Genomic DNA, 26,049 nt, shown 5'->3' on the forward strand with positions numbered 1-26,049 from the left:
AGGGGCAGCCATGTGAGGGGCACAAGGAGATGTGATGGTCACAAGGAGTTGTGAGGGGCACAATGAGATGTGAGGGGCAGCAAAATGTGAGAGGGGCACAACGAGACGTGAGGGGCAGCCGTGTGAGGGGCAGCCGTAGCTCCCTCACGCCCCCCACCCCCGGCGCCCCCCCGCCGCCTTCCCACAACCCCCCGCGGCGGGGCCCGCCTGGCCCCGGGCTGTGGGGGGGGCAGCGAGGGGCTCCCCGCCCGTCTCCCGGGTAACGAGGGCGGGCCCTCCAGCCCCGCCCCGCGCCTCTCATTGGCTGCCTCTCGTCGCCTCCTCGGTCTCCGCCAATGGGGAGGCGCGGCGGCGGCGGCGGAAGCGGAAGCGGACGGCGGCGGGGCAGCGGGCGCAGCCATGCCGGGCGCGGCGGAGCGGGGCGCGGAGCTGCGGGAGCAGATGGAGGCCTTCGTGGCGCGGCTGCGGGGCGGCGGCGGGCGGCCGCGCTCCGAGGACACGGCGCGGCATACGCTGGCGCTGCTGCGGAAGATCATCGCGCACGGGCACTGGGGCTCGGCCGGTGAGCGGCTGCGGCCTGGTCCCCGCGGCCCGGCCGCGCCGTCGCGGGCCTTACGGGCCGTGGTGTGCGCTGAGGCCGTGCCCGCGGTGCGCGGCACCGGGGCGTCCTGCGGGACGGGCCTCCCGGGGCCCGCTCGTGGCGGTGCGGTGCCGCTGCCGGTCGGCCTGCGGCCGTGGGAGCGCCCTGCCCCGCCGCGGGTTGGCTGCGGGCGGCGGTGACGCGGCTGTGCCCTCTTGCAGGGGAGCTGATGGAGCTGATCCGGGCGGAGGGCCGGAGGATGGCAGCAGCCCAGCCGTCCGAGACCACCGTGGGCAACATGGTGCGGCGAGTGCTGAAGGTCATCCGGGAGGAGTACGGCAGGTGAGGCGCCCCTCTCGTGCTTCCCGTGCCCCTCTCGGGAGCCCAGGGCGGGCCTGCCACGCAGTGCGCTCTGCTGCGTCTGTGAGCCCGCGTTGGTTTCCACCCTTCTCCTTCACTTTTCCACCTTCAGAGGGATTCAATGAGTTTAACATCCGAGGGAAGGCAGCAGGATCTGTAGTTTTCAAAGTAGTTGAGGACGTTTCTTCTAGTGAAACTCCACCTGGAGCATGCGCTGTGGACGTGTGAGCTTCCCTGTCCCCAGCAGAGCAGTCTGGGCTCTGACTTTGGCCACTCGTCCCCTTGTGTTCCCAGGAGGGTCTGCTCTGCTATTGCAGTGCCTTTCAGTGCTGCCCTCCACGTGCCTGCTGCAGCTTTTAGACACAACTTGGGAAAGCTCCTAGTGGCAGAGCGTCACGTGTCTTTCTGACAGAGACTCCTAGGGAAACTTTGTCATGGCATGCAGTTTTCCTGCATCCCCTGCATGCAGTTTTCCTCCCTCTCTGTTCACATCCACGTGCTGTGCTGTGGGGCCACAAGCTCGGGAGCTCTCCTGCTGCCTTGTGTCAAGTTGTTGCCTTGCGCGCTCTCCCGAGGCTGAAGGGCTCCTTCTCTCTGCAGGCTGCGCGGGCGCAGTGAGGAAAGCGACCAGCAAGAATCCCTGCACAAACTTCTGACTTCTGGAGGACTGAACGAGGATTTCAATACCTCCTACCCTACCCTCAAAGCTAACGTTATTGAAGCTATTAACGAGCTGCTAATAGAGCTAGGTATGGAGGGGTCTTTACTGCTCTGTGAGTGGGGCTCCTTATGGGATGGGGCTGATGCTTCTCCCTGTTCTTAGGTGGAAAGAAGGCAGTGAGGAGCTGGGAGGCTTAGTCTGAAGGAATGTGTGTTAGGGGAGCAGCCTTTGCTTGTTGGTTTTGAGAGATGGAGGAAACGGGGGTGTGTCTGACTGCTGCTGGTTTTCTGAGAAGTCTTGAGCCCTGTGAAACAGAGGATGAACAATGTGCCGAGGGTGGGCTTACCCCCTACGAGCATAATTTTGGCCTTGCACATAGTGCTGGGATTCGTTTTTCTTCTCCTGCAGTCTTGTGACAGATCAGGCACCCGCTGCTCCCCCAGGCTGCCCCATGTCTCCTTTCCAGGTGGCTCTAGTGCTACTGGGCTGTAAAACTGGAATTTCTGTCACGTGTGGGCACGGTGCTTGGCTGGTGCCGACCCAGCCCACTCCACTAGTGGTGGAGTTGCCGGTATGACCATTTCCCCCAGTAGCTTGGAAGCACAGAGCATTCAAGGGCCAGCTTCTCGCTCCCTCCCCGCTGGTAAAAGGAACGGGGAGAAACGCTGCTCCTGCTCTACCAGTCTTCACAGCATTGCTTTAAGTAAAACATGATCTTGTTGGAGGACAGCTTCACAAGTGTCGCTTTTCCCGGCTTCTTTTCCGCTCACGGCTGCCTTCCGTTCCAGAGGGTACCACTGATAACATCGCTATGCAGGCACTGGAGCACATCCACTCCAACGAGGTGATCATGACCATTGGCTACTCGCGCACTGTTGAGGCCTTCCTGAAGGAGGCTGCCCGCAAGCGGAAATTCCAGGTCATCGTGGCAGAGTGCGCGCCTTTCTGCCAGGTGAGGCAGGGCCCTGTGTTACGTGGGTGCTCGCTGAATTCTTGCATCTGGAGACGAGCCGTTGGCACAGCACGTGCAAGGGGAACTTTACAGGAGTGCCTCTGCTGCAGTTTGGAGATTGAAGACGGCTCGCTGTCCTGCCCTGTGTCCTTCAGCTGGGGAGCTGTGTTTGTGCTCTGATCCTTGATATCATTGTGGCTTGGACAAGAATTGAGCGCTAATATCTGTACATCTGCACTTTGGGAGCTGTGTTCCAGGGAAACAATTAGGCTCTCCCTCTTTTCAGGGTCACGAAATGGCGGTCCGACTGTCTAAAGAGAACATCGAGACTACTGTCATGAGCGATGCAGCTATTTTTGCTGTCATGTCTCGAGTCAACAAGGTGAGTAGGGCCCTGCTGCATGAGGGAGTTGCCGGCAGGTTTGGTGCTTAGGCCTCAAACCAGCTGCGGGTTCCCTCTGTGATGGATGTGTTTCTTCCGTGAAGGTTCAAAAGTGTAATAATCGCTGCTTACAGATGGGCAGAGATTCAGTGTGCAACCCCAAATCGGTATGGTGACTAACTGCGTAGTTTTGCTGCTGTAGTGGGTAGTGGGCAGAACAGTTGCAAAAAACTGAGCCAGGAGAGCCTCAAAGGATTAACTGCCCAGTTATTAAAGAAAATGGAACAAAAAGCAGCATTTCCAGAGGAATTCCTCTTGCCTGGAACATGAGATGGGTGGTGAAGGGAATTGTTGAGGTGCAAGATGAAGACTTGACACCCCAAACAGAAAAAAGTAATCCTAATTAATAAAATCCAGTCCCACCACCTCTGATCTCTGTATTTTAGGCTGTTTTACTGTATTCCCACTTTACAGCAAGGCAGTCATTGCGGTCAGCGGTCAAGTTTCTCGCACAAGCTTACTTTGTAGGCCTGTAGCAGAACAGGGAATGCAGCCCAGGTTCTGCCTGGCATTCCCTGCAGCAGAGAGTACGTTTGTCCTGACAAACTCCTCAAATCTCATCCGGGAGGGTCTGAGCCAGGAAGCTCTGCTTCCTCGGTTTGCTGCGGAGCGTGCATCTAATGCTAATTTGCCTTTTCAGGTCATCATTGGTACGAAGACGATCCTGGCTAACGGCGCGCTGATCGCCGTGAGCGGGACTCACACTCTGGCGCTGGCAGCGAAACACCACTCCACGCCGCTCATCGTGTGTGCCCCCATGTTCAAGCTCTCCCCGCAGGTAAGCGCGGCACCTCTTCAGTACTGCACCTACCTTAAACGGATTTAACGGGGGGATTTCTCTGCTGGTGGAAGCTTAGGGTGGAGAGCACCACCTGTCCCGGGGGGGATTGGTAAATGAGGCATCTCCCCCATCTGGTGCTGTTATTTCAGGTAGGAGATCCTCACTTAGATCTGTCACGCATCAGGGTCTCTTTGAAGCACTCCCTGCTATACCAAGTGTCATTCTTCTTCTGTTTATATCTTTAGTGGTGAAAGACCCTCTGTACCTACAGAGGAGGTAGATGGAAATGCTCTCTGTTTCCTGCACTGAGTATTTTCGGTGTTGTCAGATCAAGTGGCAGACTGAGGAAGTCGTGTCTCTGCTCCAGTTCCCTAGGCTTTACAGGAGGACATACTGGCCATAGCTCTAAAAATGCTTAGGGAAAGCCTTTCACTTGTAGGGGCTACAGAACATCTGGCCACAACTGCTATGTAGTTGTTGTAAGCAGATGCGTTGTCTGCTGGCAAGTCTTCTTCCTCTGCTTTAGTTCCTTCCAGCACCCTGAATGTTTTCACTAGGGATAATATGGTGCTCTTTTTCCCCTGACCTTTCTGTACTCTGTCTCATTCAGTTCCCTAACGAAGAAGATTCATTCCACAAGTTTGTGTCACCACAGGAAGTGCTGCCATTCACAGAAGGTACTGGTTCTTCCTTACACAGGCTGGTCAAGACTTATTTTTTTTGAACACTATCCATCTTTGTAGTTTTGCTTCTGCTCTGGGCTGTTCAGCACTTTATTGTAGGATTATGCTAATGGTGCCAGACAGGTGGCAGTTTCCTGTGGGATGCAGCAGATGCCCGACACTGGGGGCAGACTGCTTTCCTTCCCACAACTTGTGTAACTTCTCGAAATTTTGTTACGTGATCCGCTTGTTGAAACCCAGTATCTCTGAAATGGGCTTCTCACCCCAGCACCATCTTTAGCAAGGTGGCAGCTCGCAGGCTCCCCCTCAGACAGTAATGTCTCTCTCAATGCCCCATTTCTATGTATCAGACTTCTGAAAAAAATGTATCAGACTTGGAGCAGGCTTTTGGTTTTGGCCTTCTGAGCTGTAGTTTAAGTAGTAGCTTTAGCAGCGTTGGGATTCTTGTATTCTGATTACGTGCTGTCAGGTTTTCTGTAAATCTGCATCAGAGTGGACTTAGGGTTACTGTTGGGGGGGAAAAAAACTACCAAAAGAGCAGAGAATGCTACTGCTCATCCAGGATTGCTGTATATGTGTGATTCAAGGACATTGGTGGAAAAGGTGGAAAGGATTACAGATGTCCCGGTACTGACTTGAGGGTGGCATGTGCATAGCCAGTTTCTTGAGGGGCTCAGCAAGATGCGCAGAAAGCTAAGCGTGCTTCTTTAGCTTGTTTGTCTGATCCTGCCGCTCTTCACTTTTCAGGAGAGATCCTGGCAAAGATCAATGTTCACTGCCCAGTGTTTGACTACGTCCCGCCAGAGCTCATTACTCTCTTCATTTCTAACATCGGGGGTAACGCGCCTTCCTATATCTACCGCCTCATGAGCGAGCTCTACCACCCAGATGACTATGAACTCTAACGCCAAGAAGCTTGTTTGTCACTCTCCAGACTTTTCCCATCTTTCTAAAGAGAAAGATGCATCAGCTAATTAAAGCCTGTGTTGCAAAGATGAGCTGCTGTGGGGAATCTGCTCGGTGCAATGTCTTCCCTACCGGAAAGACCAGAAGACAGATCTCTTGTACAGGTTTTGACCCTCTGCTGTTACAAGTCACACGGAGCTGCTAACCAACTTCAATTTTGAAATAGCAAGACATCCAAGTCACTCTCTGGGGCAGCTAAGCTGTTATTTCAAGGTGTGCTGTAATAAAGGCTGTTCACAGTGACCTCACGGTTAATCATGTTTCCACGTAGAATTAGTTTGTTTCCATAACTAGCAGGAGTTTTACCAGTGTAGCGAGCTGCCTGCACCTATGCTGCAGTAGGAAGCTTAAGGTGTGCTTTTGCTTACGAATGTAGTAAAAATCCATTAGTGATGTGCTTCAAAATTGAGCATTTTGGTAGGATTTTCTGTCAATTTTTGTTGAGCTGCTGAAATACAACCCAGCTTTTTGTAACGTGCTGGAATAGAAATTCCCTTCTTGATGAAAGGCAGGCTTTCAGGAGCCCTGTCAGCAAGCTTGTTCGCCTCTGCGTCACAAGGCAGAGCTCAAGCTCTTGCTTTGCTTATTGTGGTCTGAGGGGCTTCCTTCCTGTTTGCTGGTGGGCGACTGTGATGATTCTTCTTGGGCAGGCATCTTGTCTCCTTCTGAAAGCTCTTGCTTTTTGTGAGGGGCAGCAGATGTAAATACGTGATTTATTTTTTAAACTAGGTTTTAACACAGAACAAGGATGTCTGTGATTTAAATAAAAGGCATCTCTTACTGTTCTGAAATAATCTCTTTTCTAGCCTAGGCTGAGACGCAAAATAGAACAGGAACATGTTCAAAAAAACAACAACAAAAAACCTGCCTACTGTAAGAAATGCTGTGAGGGATTTAGTTCTTTCTGTAGGGGTATGTTTCTGTACCCTGTGAAAGTGGGGCTATGCTAGGATTTAGGAATCCATTACTCAAGAATGCAAACTGCAGGGAGATGGAGAAAACAGCTGGGTGTGTCATTGACTGCCTACTTAACTAGAGACACTTTTTTTTGATCCCAAGTTGGCTTGTTTACTATGAAGCCAGTCAGTCCTCATTCCAACCACTGCCAGGAGCCCACAGAAATAGTTTAGTGTTAATTTTATTAATAAATACCTCCTCAATTTCAAAGCACTATAAAATCCATTAATTAAAAGTCTCTTCTCTATTATGCAGAATCCTGCTGTGCTTGCAGTAACTGTGAGTGGCTGCAACTTGCCCTTGATAGTCAAGCAGTGACGTGACCCAGGTTTACAACACAGTTCCTTAATGTTGAAGATGCTTCTCCAGGCTTCAGAGCTGGGCTTCTGCCGTGTTCTCCTGGCTGCTCTCTGCTTCCTAGGTCAGTACTTGTTTTGGTTAGGGTCTTTGCTCCCAAATAGGTGCCATGCTCGAACCATCTTCCGCAGTCTAGCCAAATTAGGTTTAGGCTGGAGGGAAAAGTATGAAGAAGCACTAAATCATAACTAAATCAACTTCAATGCCTCCATGCTCTTTGCCCTAATACAGACGTTCCCAGTTTTTGTCATATCTAATTCAAAGTCCCACATGACTTCCAACAGAATCTAATTTAATAACCTAATATAGTGTAGTATTCATAGGAGAGGAGTTTGGTTTTTTTTTTTTCCAACTTTAAAGAAATGTTGCTATTTCTTTGCTTCTTTCCCCCTTTTATGGCGTCTTAAACTTTGGGAGAATAGGTGTTTGTTTAATCTTTAGCACGTTTGCTACTAGCAGAATATCAGAATTTACGTGTAGAATTTTTACACTTAAAAACCACAACTGCTTTAGATCTATGCTCAACTTCAACCACTAGTGAACCTCCTTCAAGTCGGTGTGACCATTCAAATGGAATATGGTAAAGTCTAAAGTGTTTGCAGGACAGAGGTTTAATTTTCTCATTTTTTATTTTACTGATAACAGCTCTGTGAAAGTTCATGTAAGATACAGACAGTGCTGCTCTGTTCTAGTTCTAACACGCACATACAGGATAAGCCTCATAATCCAGGGCATGCTGCCTTCTTTCAGTGCCCCACACAGTACCTGAACTTCCTGCTGTAGATGGTCGATGTCTGCAAGGGGCATCATGGAAGGCCTTCCGTGAGCACACTGGAAGGGCAGCTGGCAAGAGGACAAAGCTTCAATGAGCTGACAGCTCTCCTCCAAAGTCAAACTGTCGTTGAACTTAATAGCTCCTGGAATAAGAGAAAATTCTTGGATGTGCTGCCTGAGAGAATTCAAACCACCTCCTGCTGCTGCATGAGGATCAGCTATCCAAAGCCTAAACTGTTTCACCTCACGCAAGTCTGATAGATGGCAGGATTATTAGATTTTTGGCTTTTCAGATGATGTTGCAAGAAGCAAAGGAGCTTTTTTTTTTTCCCTAAGGACTGAAGATGCACATAAAGGCAGTAAAACTAGAAGACAGCTACTACCAGTTCCATAGGCCTTATCAGCTTTATATGTCTGCCACTGACAGGCATCACTTCCAGACCCAAATGCCAGCCCTGCTCCTAAGTCCTTTCTCACAAGGGGACGCTTAGCGGCATCCACAGGAAATCAAAGCAGAACGTTAAGGAGTCAGAGCAGAGGTGCCTGCAATCTTTAGCCTTCACAGATTGGCAAGACTATAAACATCCTGCCTTTCAGCCATGGGACTTTTTTAGATGTAAGAAGTTGGACTATACTGTCTGCCATTTGTAGAATACAATGATACAGCATGAAAATAGATGCTTTTGGTTCACGTTTACCCTTTCAGCATAATCTTCTTAATCCTTTACATAACACAGAAACTGCCACAAGGGGCTAGACCTAGTGCAGTAAGTACCTGTAAGGAAGAACTGTTACTTGGCTGAGAGCTCCCATGGATGAGTGCGTCTCAGTGAATCAAACACTATTTTATCAGTGTTTCACATGTGGATTGGAAAGTACTTCAGGCCCACACAAATAAACTAGTGCAGTGTTGTTTGTCCCTCAGTACTGTCCACAAAGAGACCATTATCTCCTCATCCCTATGAAACTGTAATCCTGGAATTCCTGCAAACATTCTGAAACTACTGCCCCAGGGAGAATGCTGTGTAGAAACAAGTTAAAAAAATAAATATAAAGAAGGAATGCAAGAAAAGAAAAAGTACAGTTCTCCTACCATGACAGGCTTGGGAAGCTAACACCTTCAGAAGCGTCAGAGGCAGTGTCCCTCGTGCTCGTCCTGTGGTCTGCACTAGCTAAAAGTAGTAAGGGAACATCATCTTACATTCCACTTAATACGAAAAAAAAGAAAAGGAGAACTATAACAAGAATGAGCTAAAAACGAGCTAAGTCCACATCTCTCTTATGGTGCTTATTGCTTATTCCCTCTGGTTTGTGCAATAAGCTTTGCATTATACCAGTCAACTTTAGAAGCAGACAGCTACTCACCTCCACTTGTTCTTGAATAAACTCCTGGAAAGAAAAAGGTAAAATGATGAGTTGCTATTTCTCCCTTTCATTGCCCATACCCGCTTTGTCCACGTTTGTGTATAATTTAATGCATAAATGCCAATATTCCCCAGGAAAAATGATGCAGTTGCTTGTACATTGACCACAGTGTGAAAGATCTCAGCACAAGTCCTGACATCTCACAAATATCTTGTCAGCCTTGACACTAATCACTTGGTTTCTCTCTGCATCAGTTTCCTGTAGAAACATACTCTAATATATAGAATATTATATAATAGACCCTCTATATACAAAATATATATAAATATACTTGCAAAATGGATATAATGGAACTCTCATACCTCAGTATAATATATACATGCTCACTTTGAATTATTGCCCTTTCTTCTTTGAATAATAGTCCATGTGGATTTAATTTCTGATGTCTAAGATATAGAGAACTCTTAATCATGAATAGGTGCTACTAGGCCTAATTAAAATAAAAAGGACCACACAATAGGTCTGCCAAAACACTCATGAGATCTTGAAGTTTCAGCTAAGAAAGAGTGCTGGTGAAGGACAGACATGATCTGCAGCTACCATTCAAAAAAAAAATAATACAAAAAAAAGCACTCTGCCACCACTTTCAGGGCTCTTGGCACACTGGGAGAGAGCATTTTGACTCCTACCTGATTCTAGCAGGGTTGGAAAAATGAATTCAATCAGATGAATTGTCTTTTTTTTTCCTTCTTTTCATATCAAGAGATGAGTGGCAAGACTGGACTGATTCACAATGGCTCAGCCTAGTGGCTGAATATGGTACTCCAGAAACAATTTTTAAGGAGAGTCCTTGTTCCACTGACAATTGTGGACAACTGTTTACAATAGAAACTGCAAGCAATCAGTTCAGCATTTTTTTTCTTCAAACCGCAGAACATCTGGAACAGCAGCTTTTAGAAAGCTGAACTGCCCATGCAGAGATTTCATGAAAATCCTAACAAATATTTCCATACCAGCAATAATAATTGTTTCACTGTTCTTTCAAGCGTTCAAGAAGGATGAGCAGTAAACTGATGAAATATCTGAACTGCCTACTATTTTTCTCAGTTTTTTGACTATTCCGAGTCTGAATCAGACTCCTATCATTGCTGTTAAAGGTCAGGGACTTCAGTATGGGACTATTCAGCTACTAAAAGAGATGGCACCCACACTGGCTGTAACTCTCTCATAACAGTGATTAACACAGAAAGCCAGTATCACAAATTGCTCTGATCCACATCCATAGCTAACCTCCACAATGCTTTCAGTGACAGGTGGTCTTTTCCGTCGTAATTCATTGGCCTCTCTTTCTATAAAACACAGCGGCACTTTCTTGACTAGAATCAAGGAGCTGTTGGTCTCAGGAAATGATAATTCAAGGCCCAGGTCCTTCAAATTTTTGTAGCAGCATCTGAGGAGAAAAATAAAGCAAAACAACAGAAATATGACAGAACCAGCTACATCTCCACAGCATGCCTAAATATTTCTGCCTTTTTTTTCTTCTTTCCTGCAACAGTTTCCAATCTTGAAAACTACACCTCACAAGATTCCAATTAATTTTGCCCTTCCACTCTACATTCACCTACGCTTTTCACTCTAATCAACTGTACATATTGCATGCTCCACAGCTAAAAGATCTAAGAGTTCTTTTATTATGCAGAGAACTTTGTATTTAAATTTATAAATCTTTCTTTTCTAAAGATGCAGCAGGTGTCTGGTTCAAGCAAAAATTACCAGCTCATCGTACAAATAGGAACATGCACATACCCCCTTCAAATATAAGAATTGCACATCATAAAGACTGCTTTAAGTCTAACCTAAAAAACTGATTTCAATTGACATGTAATAGCAAATGCTTACAACAGAAAAAATATTGCAAGAAATTTACGCTGGTTTAAAGAACTTGCGTCCTGTTAATAAACAAAGAGAGCCCAGGAACGAACAACTTTTAGTTAATCTGACATTTGTCACCCTGTGGATGGAAAAACACATACAAAAACTGGACTTCGCAGTCAGATGAAAACTTGTCATTGAAGAAAAGGAATAGCCAGCAATTATTATCAACAATAGTAAAAAAAATTATAACAATATATATATATATTTTTATTCACTCAGGGAACATTCACTTAAAATAAAGGTGGTGAAGGTTAGTTATAGAAAAGAGATTCTCTGAGCAAAAAAGAAGCTATTCCAAACTTACTGAAATCAATCATTAGAATAATGCAATTACCAGGCTCCACACAGAGATGACTTGTGTAATTCTAACAAGGACAAGGAGACCAAGTATAAGCCTACAGTGAGAGCAAAAAAAGTCAAGAAGTCCATCGTGGTGAAATGACAGAATCCACGGAGCTAGTGGAGTCAACAGAACCCCCCCCCCCTTTTTTTTTAAATAAAAAAGGAAGTTCAAGAGAGTAAGCAGAACAATGCATTACTGCAACAATTAGTAGACAAATAACAGAATCAAAACTGCAGGTGAACCAGAAGTCCACCAGCAAGCACAGCTGAAGAGAAAGATCTTTCAGGAAAGTTGATATATTTCAATACATTGACCTTTACTCTGCAAGCAACATCAGCATTTAGATTTTCCATAGTGCTTTTAATTAATAACTTTTAGTACAGTTAATCTCACAGACTGGTTGTAAATACTGATAAACTAAAGAGCAACACAAAAAAACACCAGTAAGCCAAGAGCAGTATATGCCATCAGCAGAAAGCTTCTTGAATCAATTATCTTATGTGGCAATAGGAGATCACAACTGGCATTCCAATATGCTGAATAATTTAACCAGCTTCCATAAAAGAAAACCATGCCTCTCTGTTTTACTTTATCTTACTGATTTTTTTTTAGTATGCTTGTGATATAGTTGTTGAAAAGCAGTGTCTCAGAGAATTTATTTGGGCCTTCAAAAAGCCTTTGAAAGTGGCTAGAAATGCAAGTCTGATGAATTAAAATGTTAAGTGAAAAATGGAAAAACTGGATTTACTGCTCATAAGGGCAAATTAATGCAAAGTACCAGGAATAATTTGATCTATGCTTATATTTTGTTGGTTTCTACATTAAACAGCAAAAATTAAAAAGTGTTTTACTGTCACAACAGTTCAATAAACAAGCAGTTCGTGTAAGCAGCAGTAGCCGAAAAAAAAAGTAGACAAAATACCAGGTGTATATATGCACCCGTATATGTATAACAAACAGAAGATATGGGAACAATTGTAAAGCTATTGTTGAAACCAGTGGGATACTGCCGTTTGGTATATTGTATTCAGTTTTGGCCACCCAGTCTCAAAAGTAGGTATGTCAAACACGGAAGATATAGATGAGTGTAAAAATAATTCCAAGTTGAACAAGAGGCATTAAAAATATGGTGATGTTGGCAAGAATATCATTAAAAGATAGGAACAACAAAGGCATCCAAATATTGTTGAACTACGAGCAGCAGCGGTTACATTCTCACATTTTTCCATACAGCAGGTGGTGAATAATAGTGCTTTACCCTTTCCTCTGGAATTTCTGGTATTAGCCATCGTAACACACATGAGTTACCAAGCAGACATAGCAGTGATACCATTATGATCAGAATACACACAAAAAGGGCTTTACACCAAACAAGTGCATCCCTATAAAGGGCAGCAATCTTAACAAGGAGTGATTTAAATGCTGACGAGTTTGACACAGACATCACAAAAAAAAGGGGGGGGGGGATGTCTGAAAATAGCAATGAGGTAGACCTGTGGAAGTTAACAGAGAACTTTGAACACAAAGAACATGAGAAAAAATACAAATGCACGTGGCAGGAGACAGTCAGGGATATTTGGGGGAAACAAAAATGATCGATTAGTGTCCAGTAGGTCTATAGTAGTCCAACAAAACATTTGCATCTTAGCCTAAACTCCTGCAGTACAAAAGTTAAGTATCCTAATAGCAACCAGGCTACCATTCTGAAACATTTGGGAAACAGTGCTCATTAGTTACTCTTGGCAGGCACCTAGGATTAAGGAATGCATTTTTGAAGGATTCACAACACAAGCTTTCCATAGCACATCCTCCTCCTCTCCAACAGTGCCTATTAAGTCGGTGCCTATGTCTACACTGGGAGCACTGCACTGCAGCGTGCACTTCCAAGTCCTGGTCCCTAGCCAGGAGGATCTGCTGCAGACTGCTGTGGTACTCTCCTGGCTCATGCCCCAGGGTTCACCTTCCCAGGGAAACCAGAGGGTATTGCAGTGGCATAGAGATGGCACACCAGAAGCACACTTATTTTCCACAGAACAGATATACCCAACTGGTCTCTGCTCAGGCAAGGACAAACAGCTGTGATGGTGACCTAAGTTATATAGAGAGATCTTCCTGGTCAGCAGAGCCTTCCCCCAAAGTTTAGAGCGACTGGCCATTACTAACCGTAGAATTCTTCTTTGCTCTTCTGTAACTTCAATCTCCATAGGGGGAGAGATGGAGGAGGACAGTAATTTCTTCTTGCCACATGCTGCAGCTTCCTTCTCATAGGAATCTGTGAATGAAACATTTGGAAGTATCTCTCTTTGAATATTTACGCAGGCATTACCCTTAACGACCCTATGGTTTGGCATGTAATCCTCTGTTTGGATTTAAAAATGACCACAGAATGCCTTCTCCTGAAACTTGTGGAGGACTGGGAATGTCACAAACCAGACATCTAGTCTCTGGGGAGGGGTTGGTTAATGCCACTTTGTTTTTTCCCACCATTTCCAAAAAAGAGTCACCCTAAATAGCAAAAAAAACAAAAAAAAAGTAAAAATCAAAACAAAACAAAAAACCCAACAACCCTACTGATATATTTAGTTCAACTCACAGAGAGCATTTTTTCCACAGAAAAATCTCTCATAAAAGGCATTAAAATACTATTCATTAAGCATCTCTCCCTTCAGTCTAACTTTTTTTCAGTACCTGACCAAAGAGAGCAGATTTCCTGGAATCCTCTCTGCAGGAACTGCATAGTATTTCTCAGTGAAAGAGAAGGTCAATGATTTTTAAGTACTTGGTGGATAGCTATTGTGCTTTCTAATACTGAAACTAATGGCTAATGAGCTTACAGAAAAGACCATTATCCCCCCCAGTTTCAGAGTGAAGAAATGTTAGGCTTTAAGCATGGTATTCAGCTAAAAAGGAACCAAATTAACTGTGCTCCTTACTCTGCACCCCACGTCTTATTCTTCACAGCATAACCACATGCTCTTATTGATGTTGTTCTATTTCCTGTTCATTGTTTTTCCTATCAGTCTTCCTGCTCTTTCATTATGTCAGGACTATTTTAGTTTGATAGTTCTGTGGGTAGGGTGCATACCTTCTGTTTTTGGAAATGCTGTAACAATTTTCAGCTGCCAATGCTATGAATGCTACCCATACTGAATGGCTGCGTTCTGACAGGGATCAGGGTCAAGATGACAAATCAATATCCTACTGGTTCGATATATCCCAGACTTATCCTTATGACAAGTTAGTTAGCAAGCTTTCCCGTTAAGATAGCTCTTGTTTGCACCTTCCTGTGCACTACCTTTCCTAAAACCACCTGAATCCTCACCTGCAATAAGCTGCTCCAAGCGGATCCGTTCATGTGCTGCATGTTGGTCCACCAAAACCAAGAGGTTTCCACCTAAAAATGTAGCACAATAGATTAGAAATAGGCAACTTGGTACCAGCAACTGCACAGGCTGGAAAGAAGAATGACCACTCCCTAGAGGCCGCATTTAGAAGTTAAGTACCCACTAGTTTTACAAAAATGAAGTGAGAAGGCAGAACAAAGTCACTACAGAACTGAAATTCAGTGATCCAAATGGAGCATTTAAATTAAGGGTAGCTAGATTAAGTCAAAAAATCTTGTCTATTGACGTCTTCATCTAACTTCAGAATGAGAGCTGAGGTCACCCACAAACTGTTCTATTTAATACAGTCTTTAAAAACATTACAAAAACTACTGATTTTGAATGCCTTTTTTGTACAGCTTCAGCAGGCTGTGGCAATGAATATGTCCAGACAATGTGAACACAGTCTGAAAGACGTTAGTAATTTGAGTATAATCTATTTTTATAACACTAATCTGAAGGCAGTAGGAACGTTCAACAACATCCAAAATAAAGAGTAAGAAGATCCAGGCAATTTCATGTGAAGGCTAACATTTTGCTCTACTCACAATATCATCCCAAGACAAGAGGACAAGCAGGACTGTGTTCCCTCTGCAGTATAACTACATTTGAAACCTAACTCAACTTAATAACTACTCTTACCTTCCTTTTTATCCATTTCATTCCTAGTGTTGATTACACAAGCAATAAATTTGTTGTCCACTTGCTGAAGAACCTGTAAGATACTCAGAACAATCATTACCCAGTGGTAAAATGATTTTTAAAATGAAGGTAAACAAAAGAAGATGACAATCAAAATAGATCAAACGCACAGAACAGGTATTACGATGATTAGGGGAGTGGGAATCACATCTTTTCTAATCTCAAAGGCTCAAGGAATTTGAGCTAGCAAAACTGAAACCGCGAAGATATAGAATTATTCTTTATAATAAAATGAGGGGCTAAATATGGAAAAGGCAGAAATTAATTGGCTAAAATATAACACTGGCTGGTCAAATGACCGTAAATTGGTCATGAAACAGTTTAGTCTGGAACTATAAGAAAGTTGCAAAATAGCCAAGAAAACAATTCTGGATCTGTCTTTTCAAAGACAGTTGTAAAGGCAAGAACTGCAAGGTGGGGCTGGAAATTTACAGAATGGATTAAACGGTGGTGTAGAAGCCTCCTTGGGAATCGAAGCTGTACACAGCAACTCTACGTATCTGAACTCTACGTATCTCTACTATCTCTAAGTATCTGATCTGCTGACATCACCAAAAAAAAGCATAAACAACCTTCTATAATCTGAGCTGTGTCTAAGAGCTTGTGCTGACCATCTGTAGGAGCCAGGAAGCATTTTTTTTGCCTCTTTCTTTTGCCTAACTTGCCTTTGAGAGTTGCTTCCACCTTCTCTTCAAGCATCATAAATCAACCTAAGCTAGAGATGGAATACTGCGCAGTGATGCACAATGCTTTGAGTATCTAATTTTTATATTTAAATTAACAGATAAAGGGTTAGGGAAGAATTTCTCCCTCAGTCACATGGCCAGAGCTCACTGGGAATACTGTCTCACTATCCACACACTGTACAGCCCTAGGTAAAAATGAATAGATGATCCTGTTTCTTTGAAGGGATACAGGACATTAATGATTCTTCTGCTTTACAGCTTTCTTCTCTGGTCTTTTTGAAACATAACCCGTTTCCTGTAATAAGTTTATTTACCCATGTTATTCTTGTACACACAACATAAGTGAGAATCATTTACGTTCTTCTCCACCCCGGAGCTTAACATTACCATGTCCCATCCGTCAGAATCTGCAGTCTCAAAGTCAGCAACCTGATCACATGAGAATAATGCTAATTTGGCTTACAAGCCTTTAGTCATTAATAAGTAACACACGGAGAGAATTCACTTTGACATTTTTATCCAGGCAAACTGTCAAACAATGTAAGCTGCAGCCATACGTTTACGTCAGCTTTTAAGTTAACGACCAAAACATTCAATAAAAAAGCATTAAAATAGTTCAGCTTCATGCCATGATGCCATTTTGAAGAATCACTTCTCAGAGCAGCTATAAATCTTAAAAGGAAATTTCAAGTCTTTCCAGGAAATCTGGGATTTGCTTTTGAAACCACTGTGCTGAAGAATTAAATTTCTAAGGTCAATAAATATAGAACATGTAGGACACAGATTTCAGGGGAATACAAACTAGCAAATATCTTCAACGAATGTAAAAACCTGCCTGTTGAATGATCATTTAGTTAGCAGTGTTTCAAAGCAGTGGCAACAAGGCTGCCTCTTGGTTTGATTTAACCATACAGTCAAGGACTTTTAGTTGCTTTGCAGATAGCTGATTATCCATTAGAAGATACTAAGATCTCACATGACATACATGTCTGATAGTACTGCACACCAACCGAAATTTCTGTTTGTGCTTGTGAAAATTAAGGATATGATCTATTTCCCTGGAGACCTCTCTGCTACAAGGCAGAAACTTCAGAAAACCCCACTTGCTGAATGGGAATTTTGGCATGAAAACTAGAAATAGATGATATTGTACCTGCATCGAATGGACCATGTCTTTGGTGAAACGATAGGGATACAAGATATTGTGAATTTTCACAGCCAGATTCTCTGCCTGACCGCTGGTCACATCCACAGCAATCTGTAAAAAGAGAATTACGTGGAGAGTTTATAGTATCATGCAGCCCGTGGAGAATAAGAAAAAAAATATCAGATTTAGGAAAGAACATTCTGGAGGTTGCTCTCTCTGTAGTTTGACAAACCAAGCTTTCTACATAAGAACAGCACTAGCTGAAGATACCATCTGGCAATCCCTCTGCTACTACCCCCATATACTTTCCCATCTGGCTATTACCTGCTAACTTCAAGGCATTCAGTTACTTGCAATTACCTACCAGAAAACCTGAAGCTAACAATCAGCCGACGCAAGCTGTCAGTAGATGAGATGAACTACCCTGAGATGACTCAGAGTACCTCACTGTAACAAACACACAAACAGACATTCCTCTGCAGAAACTCACCAGCAGGTGGTTTGCTACTCCATCTCCATTGTTTGCAGGTGGAAGTGGTTACATACGCATGTTTACACACACACACACAAATAACATGATGATTAAAGATAATGCTACATCACGACAACAAAAGAAGTCTGTATAAAAGCTCAAACATTGTCTCCCTCTCACATGCTAGAGCCCTGCCAGGCTACGCAAACAACTGCAGTAAAATACAATTTTGCCACCTGAAAACTTTTTATTTTAAGATGAACATTTCTGTAGAGGGAAAGACAGCCTACAAGAATGTTTTGCTTTTGAAAAGCAAAAGATTAGCCTGATATTTATTCAAAGTCTGAATATATGCACAAAAATGACTTACATATAAACCAGCTATAAAAAAATATAATTGCAAGGTCTGTAGTCTAATATATCACTGAATAAATTATACACAACGGTTGCAATATATTTGCAATTTTGGTCCCCATGTCAGAAAGTAACAGAAGGTTAAAATGATTCCTGTTTTAGCATGAGATGCAAGATAATGCTTACCTCTGGGCAGCGAACAAAAACAGGATTATCCCATTCTGAAAGCAATGACTGGAGAGACTCGCCTTCAGCGTCTGGGAAAGAACATACACGGACTGCCATCAGCCATCAATAGAAGGTACATTGGGTACCTCTACCTCACACAAGTATTATTATATTTTTTCTCCTTCAAAAAAGGGGGAGAACGTACAGATAAATAATGGAACGTGAGAAATGGGCTTCTCTATTGTCTGCTTTAACTAGAAAGGTCCCTGTGCAGCTTGCTGTCTCCTGAGCATGCTGCAGCACAATTCAACAGGCCCTTGAAGTGGCAAGGAAAATTTAAAAAAAAAAAAAAAAAAGGCACCTGCTTAGCTACCCACTGCCCCTGGACAAAGCCACATACCAAAAAGGTGATTTCACCCTTTCCATCACAAAAAAAAAAAAAAAAGAAAAAAATAGTGAGGATTGAAGCTATTTTTCACATTCCAAGGTTGGAATGAGTACAAAGAAGGGGCTAGGTAATTATTCTTTAAACTTCTGACATAATTCAACAAAGAACTGGGTATTTCATCCTGTAAATAAGTACCCCCTAACCTGCCTTCAACCCTAAAAGAATTTTTTTTCCAGTTCTAGATCCGAGATGACTCACACAGTCCCATTGTTAACAGACCTTGAGTAATTCTGGGTTCCTGTTGGGACATCTGGGAGAATTCTTTGATTTGTTTTTACAACAGAACACTGTGTCCTGGAAAGCTGGCCCTACCTCTCCGATCCTGGCTTGCTAGGGTCTTCTCTTTTCGAGGTCTAGGAAGGAAGGGTAGCACAATCTCACTTCTAAAGGGATGGCACCTGCACTGAACCCCTAAACAGAACATAAATTTACTGCTGCAGATTCATCAACATGCAAAACTACAAAAAGCTTATTATATTCTTATAAATGAGTGTGTGCTTAGCTCAGGCAAATTAGAGTGTTTCACAGATTTTGCCATCCAACATTGTGAAATAGCAGCGTATATGTAAAATACTGAGACTTATCAGACACACTTGCATGTGGAAATTTATTTAAAATATTACTGTGGCTTCTGCAAGCCTGCCCTTCTTAAAAATTGGCTGCTGCTTTAATCACATAAGAATTACTTCCAGAATTAGTGCAATCAGAAGTGTTACAGGAAGGAGAGGGCATATGGTAAAATCTTTCAGATATCAAAACACTCTCGACTTTCAGGAATGGCAAACTGTCAGCCCATCACCAGTCCCATCAATACTTGGTGCAGTTATCAGCAACTTGTAAGACTACAAACTACAAGCTGGTGAGACCGCATGAGATATCAGAGTTAGCCTAACATGTTCCTACCCACCCAGAAATGATTTATTGATATTATAAACCTGCACTGTTATCAAGATTATTAAGAAAAGTGGCTCTGATTTCCAGCACAGCGGTAAACATTTCACCCTTCCTTTGGTACAATTCAGCCTTCTATTCTTTGTGAAATAATAACGAATTAATAAAGTTCCTTTCTACTAAGAAATTACGGGTGTGCATGCAGGAAAAGTGGCAGTGATAAAGCCAAAGAAAACCAGCTGTGTGCTGATAAGCTCGGTATGAAAAAGCTCTGTGAGATCCTACGGCCAGCTCATAGACTCCTGACTGCTGGCGTTAGCCCAGGAAAGCCCGGGGATGGTTCTGCCCTGGGGACTGAGAATCCTTTCAAGAATCCAAACCGGCAGTCCCACACAGGAAGGTAACTCGGCGTCCAAGTGCCCCAACACCTAGTCACTGATTCTTACTGAACAGAGGGCAAGATGGCCTGCTGTGATTTCCGGTAAACCGGGACAAAATGAGGAATTCCATCTCTTTTAGACATTGGTAGAACTCTTATAGCTATTGCCATGGAAAGGTGTTACCCCTCGAGTTCACAGGAGCATCTGTCATTTCTGTGAACAGGAGCCCAGTGTTTACACATGTAACAAACAACGGGTCATTTCCCTGCTTCTTGTTGCCGGAAAACCCTGAGCAGGACGTACACAGCTCACAAAGGATTGTCTTGCCCAACAGCCAGTGAGAATTCAGAGCTGGCAAGGATATTATTAATATGATTCTTCTGATGGGTTACATCAGAAAAGGTGCTGAGGAGAACTCATCTACTTCAGACATGCAAACCATATACAATTAGCACACTAGAATACTGATTTTCACTTGCCCCAATTAGCTTATTAAAATATATTGGTGCCAGGACATATCGATCAATAATGTAATAAAAGTAACAAAAAATGCAGATATAGCTGACAACAAAGACCAAGCTGAACTGGGATGTCAACCTAATACAAAGAATATTAACCTAGTACAAACGCGCAGCATCAGATTATTCAGAAAGCCATTTGATAATGAAACAAAGCTTGATAAATTTTCCTGGAATGGCCAGCTTAATCTGAACAAAGACCCCTAAGTCTAACTGGGGAAATCCAGCATTTCTGTCGAGCACATGGAGTAGATGGGATGTGACGAGACAAGATGGCAGCCAGCCACTGGTGTGATGGCTGTGGAGGATATCCGTAAGAGGACACGGATTATTCTTACCTCTTTCCACCTGCCACCACCCAGTGTAATTTCCCTGAACTTGTGTGCAAGACACTCATCTTAGTAAGTCACCTGGCCTTGAAATTCTAAGTCAGCACCGGGGGTTACTGACACTATTCTAAAAAGCAAAATGAAAGTATCCATAGCAAGTGAACACGATCAGGAATGCACTATACAAACATTTTGGATAGAAGATCAAGCTCCACGACTCCGTGCTTTGGCTCGCTACCAAACAGCTCTGGGGGCAGCGGAAATTGGTAAACCACAGAAATTAAAAGAAAGTGTTAGTCAGGGAACGTACATTTGCACTTCCAATTAGTTTTACCTAGTGAAAACACAGATGTTCTTCCCCTTGTAATAAATCTGCTTTAATGGAATACAATAAATATTAAGAACTATTGGCATCAATTATTATCCTTAAAAGGAAACAACACCTGAAACATCTATTGCACCAAATTTTCTATGACTGGTGATGAGGAAGTAAGAGACAAAAAGGGGAACAAAACAGAGGCTATCACAATTGATTAGCCAAATATTTCACAGAACTACTGGAAACGAGGCCAAGCTACTTTTTCAAAACAAATTACATAGAAGAAAATATAGCCTTCAAGTGGAATGGCTGCATCTTTGGTCAAAATATTTCTGTCTATAGACAGAATGAAGAACAATTTTGAATAGATCTATTAATGGAAGGGAAAATTATCAAAGACATTATTCTACCAAGCCAGATACGGAGGACACAGAAAGCCAAGACCAACAGCGAGATCAATGAGGACTTGTAAATGTTCCACCACTGACAAAACAATACAATGCAGCGCCCTGTAACTTCAAGAAAAGCTCCACCATCAAACTGCCAACAATGCTGTACAACATCTCCTGCAACACAAAGCGTGAAGGAACAGCCTTCCAACATCCGTGGAACAGACTAAGCATTCTCAATGAAATGTTAGATTTTTGTTCATTCTTCAAGGGTTGTTTTTAATTTTGCAGGCAGGTTGAAAAAAGGGTCGTTTTTGTGGTTTAATATGGGGCTCACAGTAACAACACATTCTTGGAACCATTTAGGACAAAATGTTAAAAAAAAACCACAATATATTTCTGGTACACTTATTTTGAAGTAGGTCTTGCTTTATAAACAACAGCGATTATATATAATTGGGATCACAGTAAATGCCACGATGCCCAGCGAAAACTAGGCAGCTGCCTGTTAATTGACAAGGTGTTACCACTTCTTTCTACTGTTTTATTTAAAATTACTTTTTTGACATCTTGAATGTTAATGTTTTTCTGTCTCCACAGTCTCCAACACTCTTCTGTTTTCCATACAGCTATTACACCTAACACAGTGGGTATTTCAATATTGATTGCCAAGTGCTACCAGCAAAGTATTTTATGCACCTAGCAGAACACAAATTGTTTTTCTCGTTCTGTTTTTACCCCAACGCACCCTCTTACCATTCTCTGAGACAACATTCACAGCCATTGTCGTTATATCTTTAACGCAGGCAGCCTGAAATCCTTCAGCAGGAGGAGTGCTGTAGGTGCTCAGTCCAGTTGCTGTATTGATGTATATCGTCTTACCCGATGAAGCATCAAAATCTTGCAGCCAGTCAGAACAATGCAAATCATCTCTGGGGTCGCCTCTACTTGTGTTGTCTGCAGAGAACGCCAAGTTACTTGGGAAGGTTACACAGGGAACCTCGGTATCTTTCAGGTTTTGATTTGAGTGTTCAGCTAACACGCTTTTATCTTCACAGATCACATTAGGATAATCTTTTTTTGCTGGTAACGGTAAAACACTGCTTGCAGAGACTGCGTATTCCCCTTCAGTGCTGCTGAGTGGTGATGAGCTGACAGTGTGCTTCGCGGGTTCTGCTCTCGTATCGTCTGATGGCTGGCAAGCATCCCCCTTAGAAATGCTGCAACCCCTCACGTTTTCCACTGCTGATTTACACATTTGCCGTGCGTTATACAAACCATCATTATTTGAAGATTCAAGAACAAAAGAGTGGCTATCTTTTCCACTGGAATCTGTTTGGAATTGCTCACCAAGTTGTTTTACTTCTTTGTGGTCACTTCTCATTCTGGACAGTTTGGATGATAATGATCCTGGAGATCTTCTACTACTTATGTTTGTTTTACTAACCTCTGAGTAATCAGACAATGTCAAAGGGCTCTGACAAACGGCCCGTTTGTCTGGTGAAACTTCTCCACTGCAGACTAAAGTCTCATCCAAAGATCTCACAGGCTGGCTGTTATTATTAGAATCCGTGCGTTCCAAAGTCGGAGTCTCACAAATACTCAAGCCACCGTGGCCATCATTCTGCTTCTTGGAAAAGTCACGGTTAGCTTGTGAATTAAAAATGGGGACACCAGATTTGCTCTGCTCTGCTAACGGCGTTGGCAGCATACACTTGACTCTCCCGTAATATCTCCTGAACTTTTCTAGTGAGCCCAGCTGTGTGGATAGGCTCAGCTTCTTACAGGGCTGCGGTCTTGGCTCAGCTATTTGTTTTCTAGGACTTTTTGTAGCTTTATTGTGAGGATTACCTAAAGATGTTGCCAGTGGCAATTCTGTAACATCAGATGTTTCATAATGTCTTTTACTGGCAGCAGTGGGCACGGCTGTCCCCTCGGCCACCTGATTTGACAAACTTTTGTTCTCTGACTGCTTGCTTCCATCAGCCATGCATACTTCTCTGCTGCAGAGAGGTGCGTATTCTTTATTTGTATTACTGGAAATATCCTTAGCATTTAAAGCTGGAGTGGGAAAACTCACTTTGTGCCTAAACGTGTGCTTGGCAGTGACAGCGCCAGGTCTACTGTGCATGTTTAACGCAAGACTTGTCTCTGTTTGTTCACGCCCACGTGAGGGTTCGTTTTGCACAACATGTGTTTTGAGGCCTACAGAACTCATTTTTTTGGGTACTGAACTAGCAGCTCCCCTTCCGGCATCATCCACCACTTCAGTTGTTTCCCTGTCTCCTTTTCCTGCATTAGACAGCCTTATCAATGAACTTCCAGAGACAGTTTCAGACTCTGTTGCTGTATCAGTAGGGTCTTTTCTCTCAGACAGCCACCGAATAATATCAGTATTCGAGTTACGGACCGTGTTGCTTTTCTGCACTACTCTGTCTTGCTTTCCCACATCTTTTACGTAGTTGTCTGCACAACGCTGCAGGTCACGACGACTGTCTATTTTTATTTTTGCTGATCTGGCCCCTTCAGTGAAACAGGAATGGAGATTTTCTGAAGATCTGAGGTGAGCATCAGGCACTGTTTGGGAACAATTAGCGTCTTTTGGCTCCTGTTCTGAGATATCTGATATAGTGAAATTAGAAGCTGTGTCATCTCTGCTGGGCAGCGGAATCTCTGCTTTACTGTTCCTACACGGATCAGTTGGTTTGTCAGTCCTTTGATTTGAGGAAACTTCAATTTCCTGTGGATTTTTATTTGGCTCTGTAGCATTTGAAGATGTTTTCCCCATCGTGGATTTTCTTTTGACATCTTTTGATTGCAACTTACATATTTCATAGGAATCCAAAATTTCATCACATGCTTTCTTAAAGTTTTCTTGGATGCTCTTCTCAGAAAGCGAGGGCTTCGGAACTGGAGCATTATACAAACAAAAGTCATTATCTTCGTTAAATTCTCTGATGTCCTCGCTACATGGTTCAATAAATAAATGTTCTCGCTTCAAAAACATTTTCACTCCTTCCTCTACACAAGCTAGAAGTGCATCCCAGTTCTGGAACTCAATCAGAGTTTTTGCAGGTTCCAGACACACATCGTAGTCACTGTACGCACAGGACACATTGAGAATAAAGATCCCGTACAGCTCTGGGCCACTACGATGGCGACCAGGACTTGAGCAAGCCTGTCTGTTTGCAGGGCCACTTTTTGCTTTGCAAATGACACTTTGTTTTCTTAATAAAAAATCAATTAGTTTGTGTAGTCTTGTCTTTAAAACAAGCCTCCTATTCACATACAAGAACTGCATGTTCTTGTTGTAATGTCCTTCAGAACTGATATAACCACTTATCTCAAATCCTCCAGACTTATGACTCACTTCTCTTAACTTCTGTGATCTGCCCAGCCCATAGATTTGACAAAAACGAGAGTAAACGTCTCTCGTCTTAGGGAGCTGAAGCACCATGGCACAAGAAACATCATTTCTTAAAGAAAGTGAAACAGAGGGATGCATCAGTGAAATTGCCTCTACTTTCTGTCTCACTCTCTCAAATTCCAGCACAGGATCCATGCACCTCCTCCTCACCGGTAGCTGATGGAACAGATTGCACACGGTCACTGTCGTTCCGCCACTTGGTCTGCTCAGCTCAGCTTCACAGACTTCCAGCGCATGCCCGTTGTGAAACAGTTTCACAAAGGTTTTTGCTGTCCTGCTCGTCTTTGATGAAACTTCCACGACGCTGGCCACGTTAGCTATGCTTGCCAGAGCCTCCCCTCTAAAGCCATAGTACATCAGGTTTTCCAGGTCTGCCACTGAGCTGCACTTACTAGTGAAATATCGCTTTCCCATTTTATGCAAATCATCTCTCCCCATCCCGGAGCCATTGTCCACCACCTGGATCTTAAAAGCTTCCAAATCCACCCTGACAGCTACACACGTTGCTTTGGCATCGATGCTGTTGAGGACAAGCTCCTCGACGCACTGCCCCAGCGAGGTGATGGTCACTCCGGAGCGCAGCCTGGCGCGCACATCTTCGCCCAGATGCTTGATCATGTCAAAGCCGGGTGGATGAGGAACTCGGGGAGATCACACCGCCATGTCCTTTCAGTTACCTGGGGGCGGGGGAGGAAGAAGGTATAATTAAAGGATTAAAGGCCTGATAGCTGTGCTGCACTCACCCTTATAATGTGCCTGTTTTTCTCCTGTGTAGTTTTTTTTCTGTGATTACCACCCCGCTCAGGCTTGGACTACAGGTCAGCCGGTGCCTTCAAGGCAGACGGCCAGAACCGGAGCGTGCGCCCCTAACAACGCACTTGCTCCCCAAATCCAACGCAACTAGAGGGAAACCCGGCCCGGGGAGGCCGAACCCACAGGCCTCCTGCTTCCGTCAGTACCGCACACGCACAGCACCGCCCGGGAGCAGCCCGGGGCCGCCCTCCCCTCGCTGCTCCCTCCACCCCCGGGGCCGGGCAGCGCCTCCCCGCTGGTCCCTGCCCCAGACCCTGCTCCAGCCCCTGCCCCTGCCCCTGCCCCTGCCCCGGTGCTGTCCCTGTCCCTGTCGAGCCCCGGTCCCGGCGCTGCCCCCTCAGCCGCCCGCCCGAGGCTCGGCGCGAGCCCCCCCCCCCCCCCCCCCCAACGGCCGCGGCGCGAGCCCAACGGCCGCGGGGCGCCCCGCGGGAGGGCGGCGCTGAGGGACCCCGGCAGGGAGCCGGAGG

The 26,049-nt window shown here is 44.2% G+C and overlaps 2 protein-coding genes across 4 annotated transcripts; one reads left to right on the forward strand and one right to left on the reverse strand.

Moving 5' to 3' along the window:
• Positions 1–368: 368 nt before the first annotated feature.
• On the forward strand, positions 369–5,668 carry EIF2B2 (eukaryotic translation initiation factor 2B subunit beta). Of its 2 annotated transcripts, XM_048059795.2 has the most exons (8): positions 369–562; positions 802–922; positions 1,541–1,689; positions 2,390–2,553; positions 2,840–2,935; positions 3,636–3,773; positions 4,387–4,453; positions 5,207–5,668. In XM_048059795.2, the coding sequence occupies exons 1-8, from the start codon at positions 400–402 to the stop codon at positions 5,362–5,364; spliced, it is 1,056 nt and encodes a 351-aa protein (XP_047915752.1). In that variant the 5' UTR covers positions 369–399; the 3' UTR covers positions 5,365–5,668. The 2 variants fall into 2 exon arrangements, with proteins under 2 accessions (XP_047915752.1, XP_066854216.1); XM_066998115.1 differs by lacking the exon at positions 4,387–4,453.
• Positions 5,669–6,545: 877 nt separating this feature from the next.
• On the reverse strand, positions 6,546–25,943 carry MLH3 (mutL homolog 3). Of its 2 annotated transcripts, XM_066998110.1 has the most exons (12): positions 22,099–25,943; positions 18,829–18,927; positions 18,087–18,157; positions 17,081–17,185; positions 15,182–15,254; positions 14,479–14,550; positions 13,320–13,428; positions 10,169–10,328; positions 8,879–8,902; positions 8,607–8,685; positions 7,505–7,656; positions 6,546–6,891 (listed from the first exon to the last, which is right to left on the reverse strand). In XM_066998110.1, the coding sequence occupies exons 1-12, from the start codon at positions 25,385–25,387 to the stop codon at positions 6,805–6,807; spliced, it is 4,320 nt and encodes a 1,439-aa protein (XP_066854211.1). In that variant the 5' UTR covers positions 25,388–25,943; the 3' UTR covers positions 6,546–6,804. The 2 variants fall into 2 exon arrangements, with proteins under 2 accessions (XP_066854211.1, XP_047915747.2); XM_048059790.2 differs by lacking the exon at positions 18,829–18,927 and having other exon boundaries at positions 22,099–25,942.
• Positions 25,944–26,049: the final 106 nt, after the last annotated feature.

Source organism: Anser cygnoides, chromosome 5 (assembly GCF_040182565.1).
Source record: "Anser cygnoides isolate HZ-2024a breed goose chromosome 5, Taihu_goose_T2T_genome, whole genome shotgun sequence".
Taxonomy (NCBI): Eukaryota; Metazoa; Chordata; class Aves; order Anseriformes; family Anatidae; genus Anser; species Anser cygnoides.

What these genes read in the sequence shown, in the direction of transcription:
- EIF2B2 (XM_048059795.2), top strand. Translation starts at nt 400, where the DNA reads ATGCCGGGCGCGGCGGAGCGGGGCGCGGAGCTGCGGGAGCAGATGGAG. An exon ending in ATCCGGGAGGAGTACGGCAG is followed by an intron (nt 923 to 1,540) that starts GTGAGGCGCCCC and finishes TTCTCTCTGCAG; the next exon opens with GCTGCGCGGGCGCAGTGAGG. An exon ending in AGTGCGCGCCTTTCTGCCAG is followed by an intron (nt 2,554 to 2,839) that starts GTGAGGCAGGGC and finishes CCCTCTTTTCAG; the next exon opens with GGTCACGAAATGGCGGTCCG.
- MLH3 (XM_066998110.1), bottom strand. Translation starts at nt 25,387, where the DNA reads ATGATCAAGCATCTGGGCGAAGATGTGCGCGCCAGGCTGCGCTCCGGA. An exon ending in GAATGTTGTCTCAGAGAATG is followed by an intron (nt 18,928 to 22,098) that starts GTAAGAGGGTGC and finishes TGTTCTGTTTAG; the next exon opens with GGGTTCAGTGCAGGTGCCAT. An exon ending in TTATTCAAGAACAAGTGGAG is followed by an intron (nt 8,686 to 8,878) that starts GTGAGTAGCTGT and finishes TACTACTTTTAG; the next exon opens with CTAGTGCAGACCACAGGACG.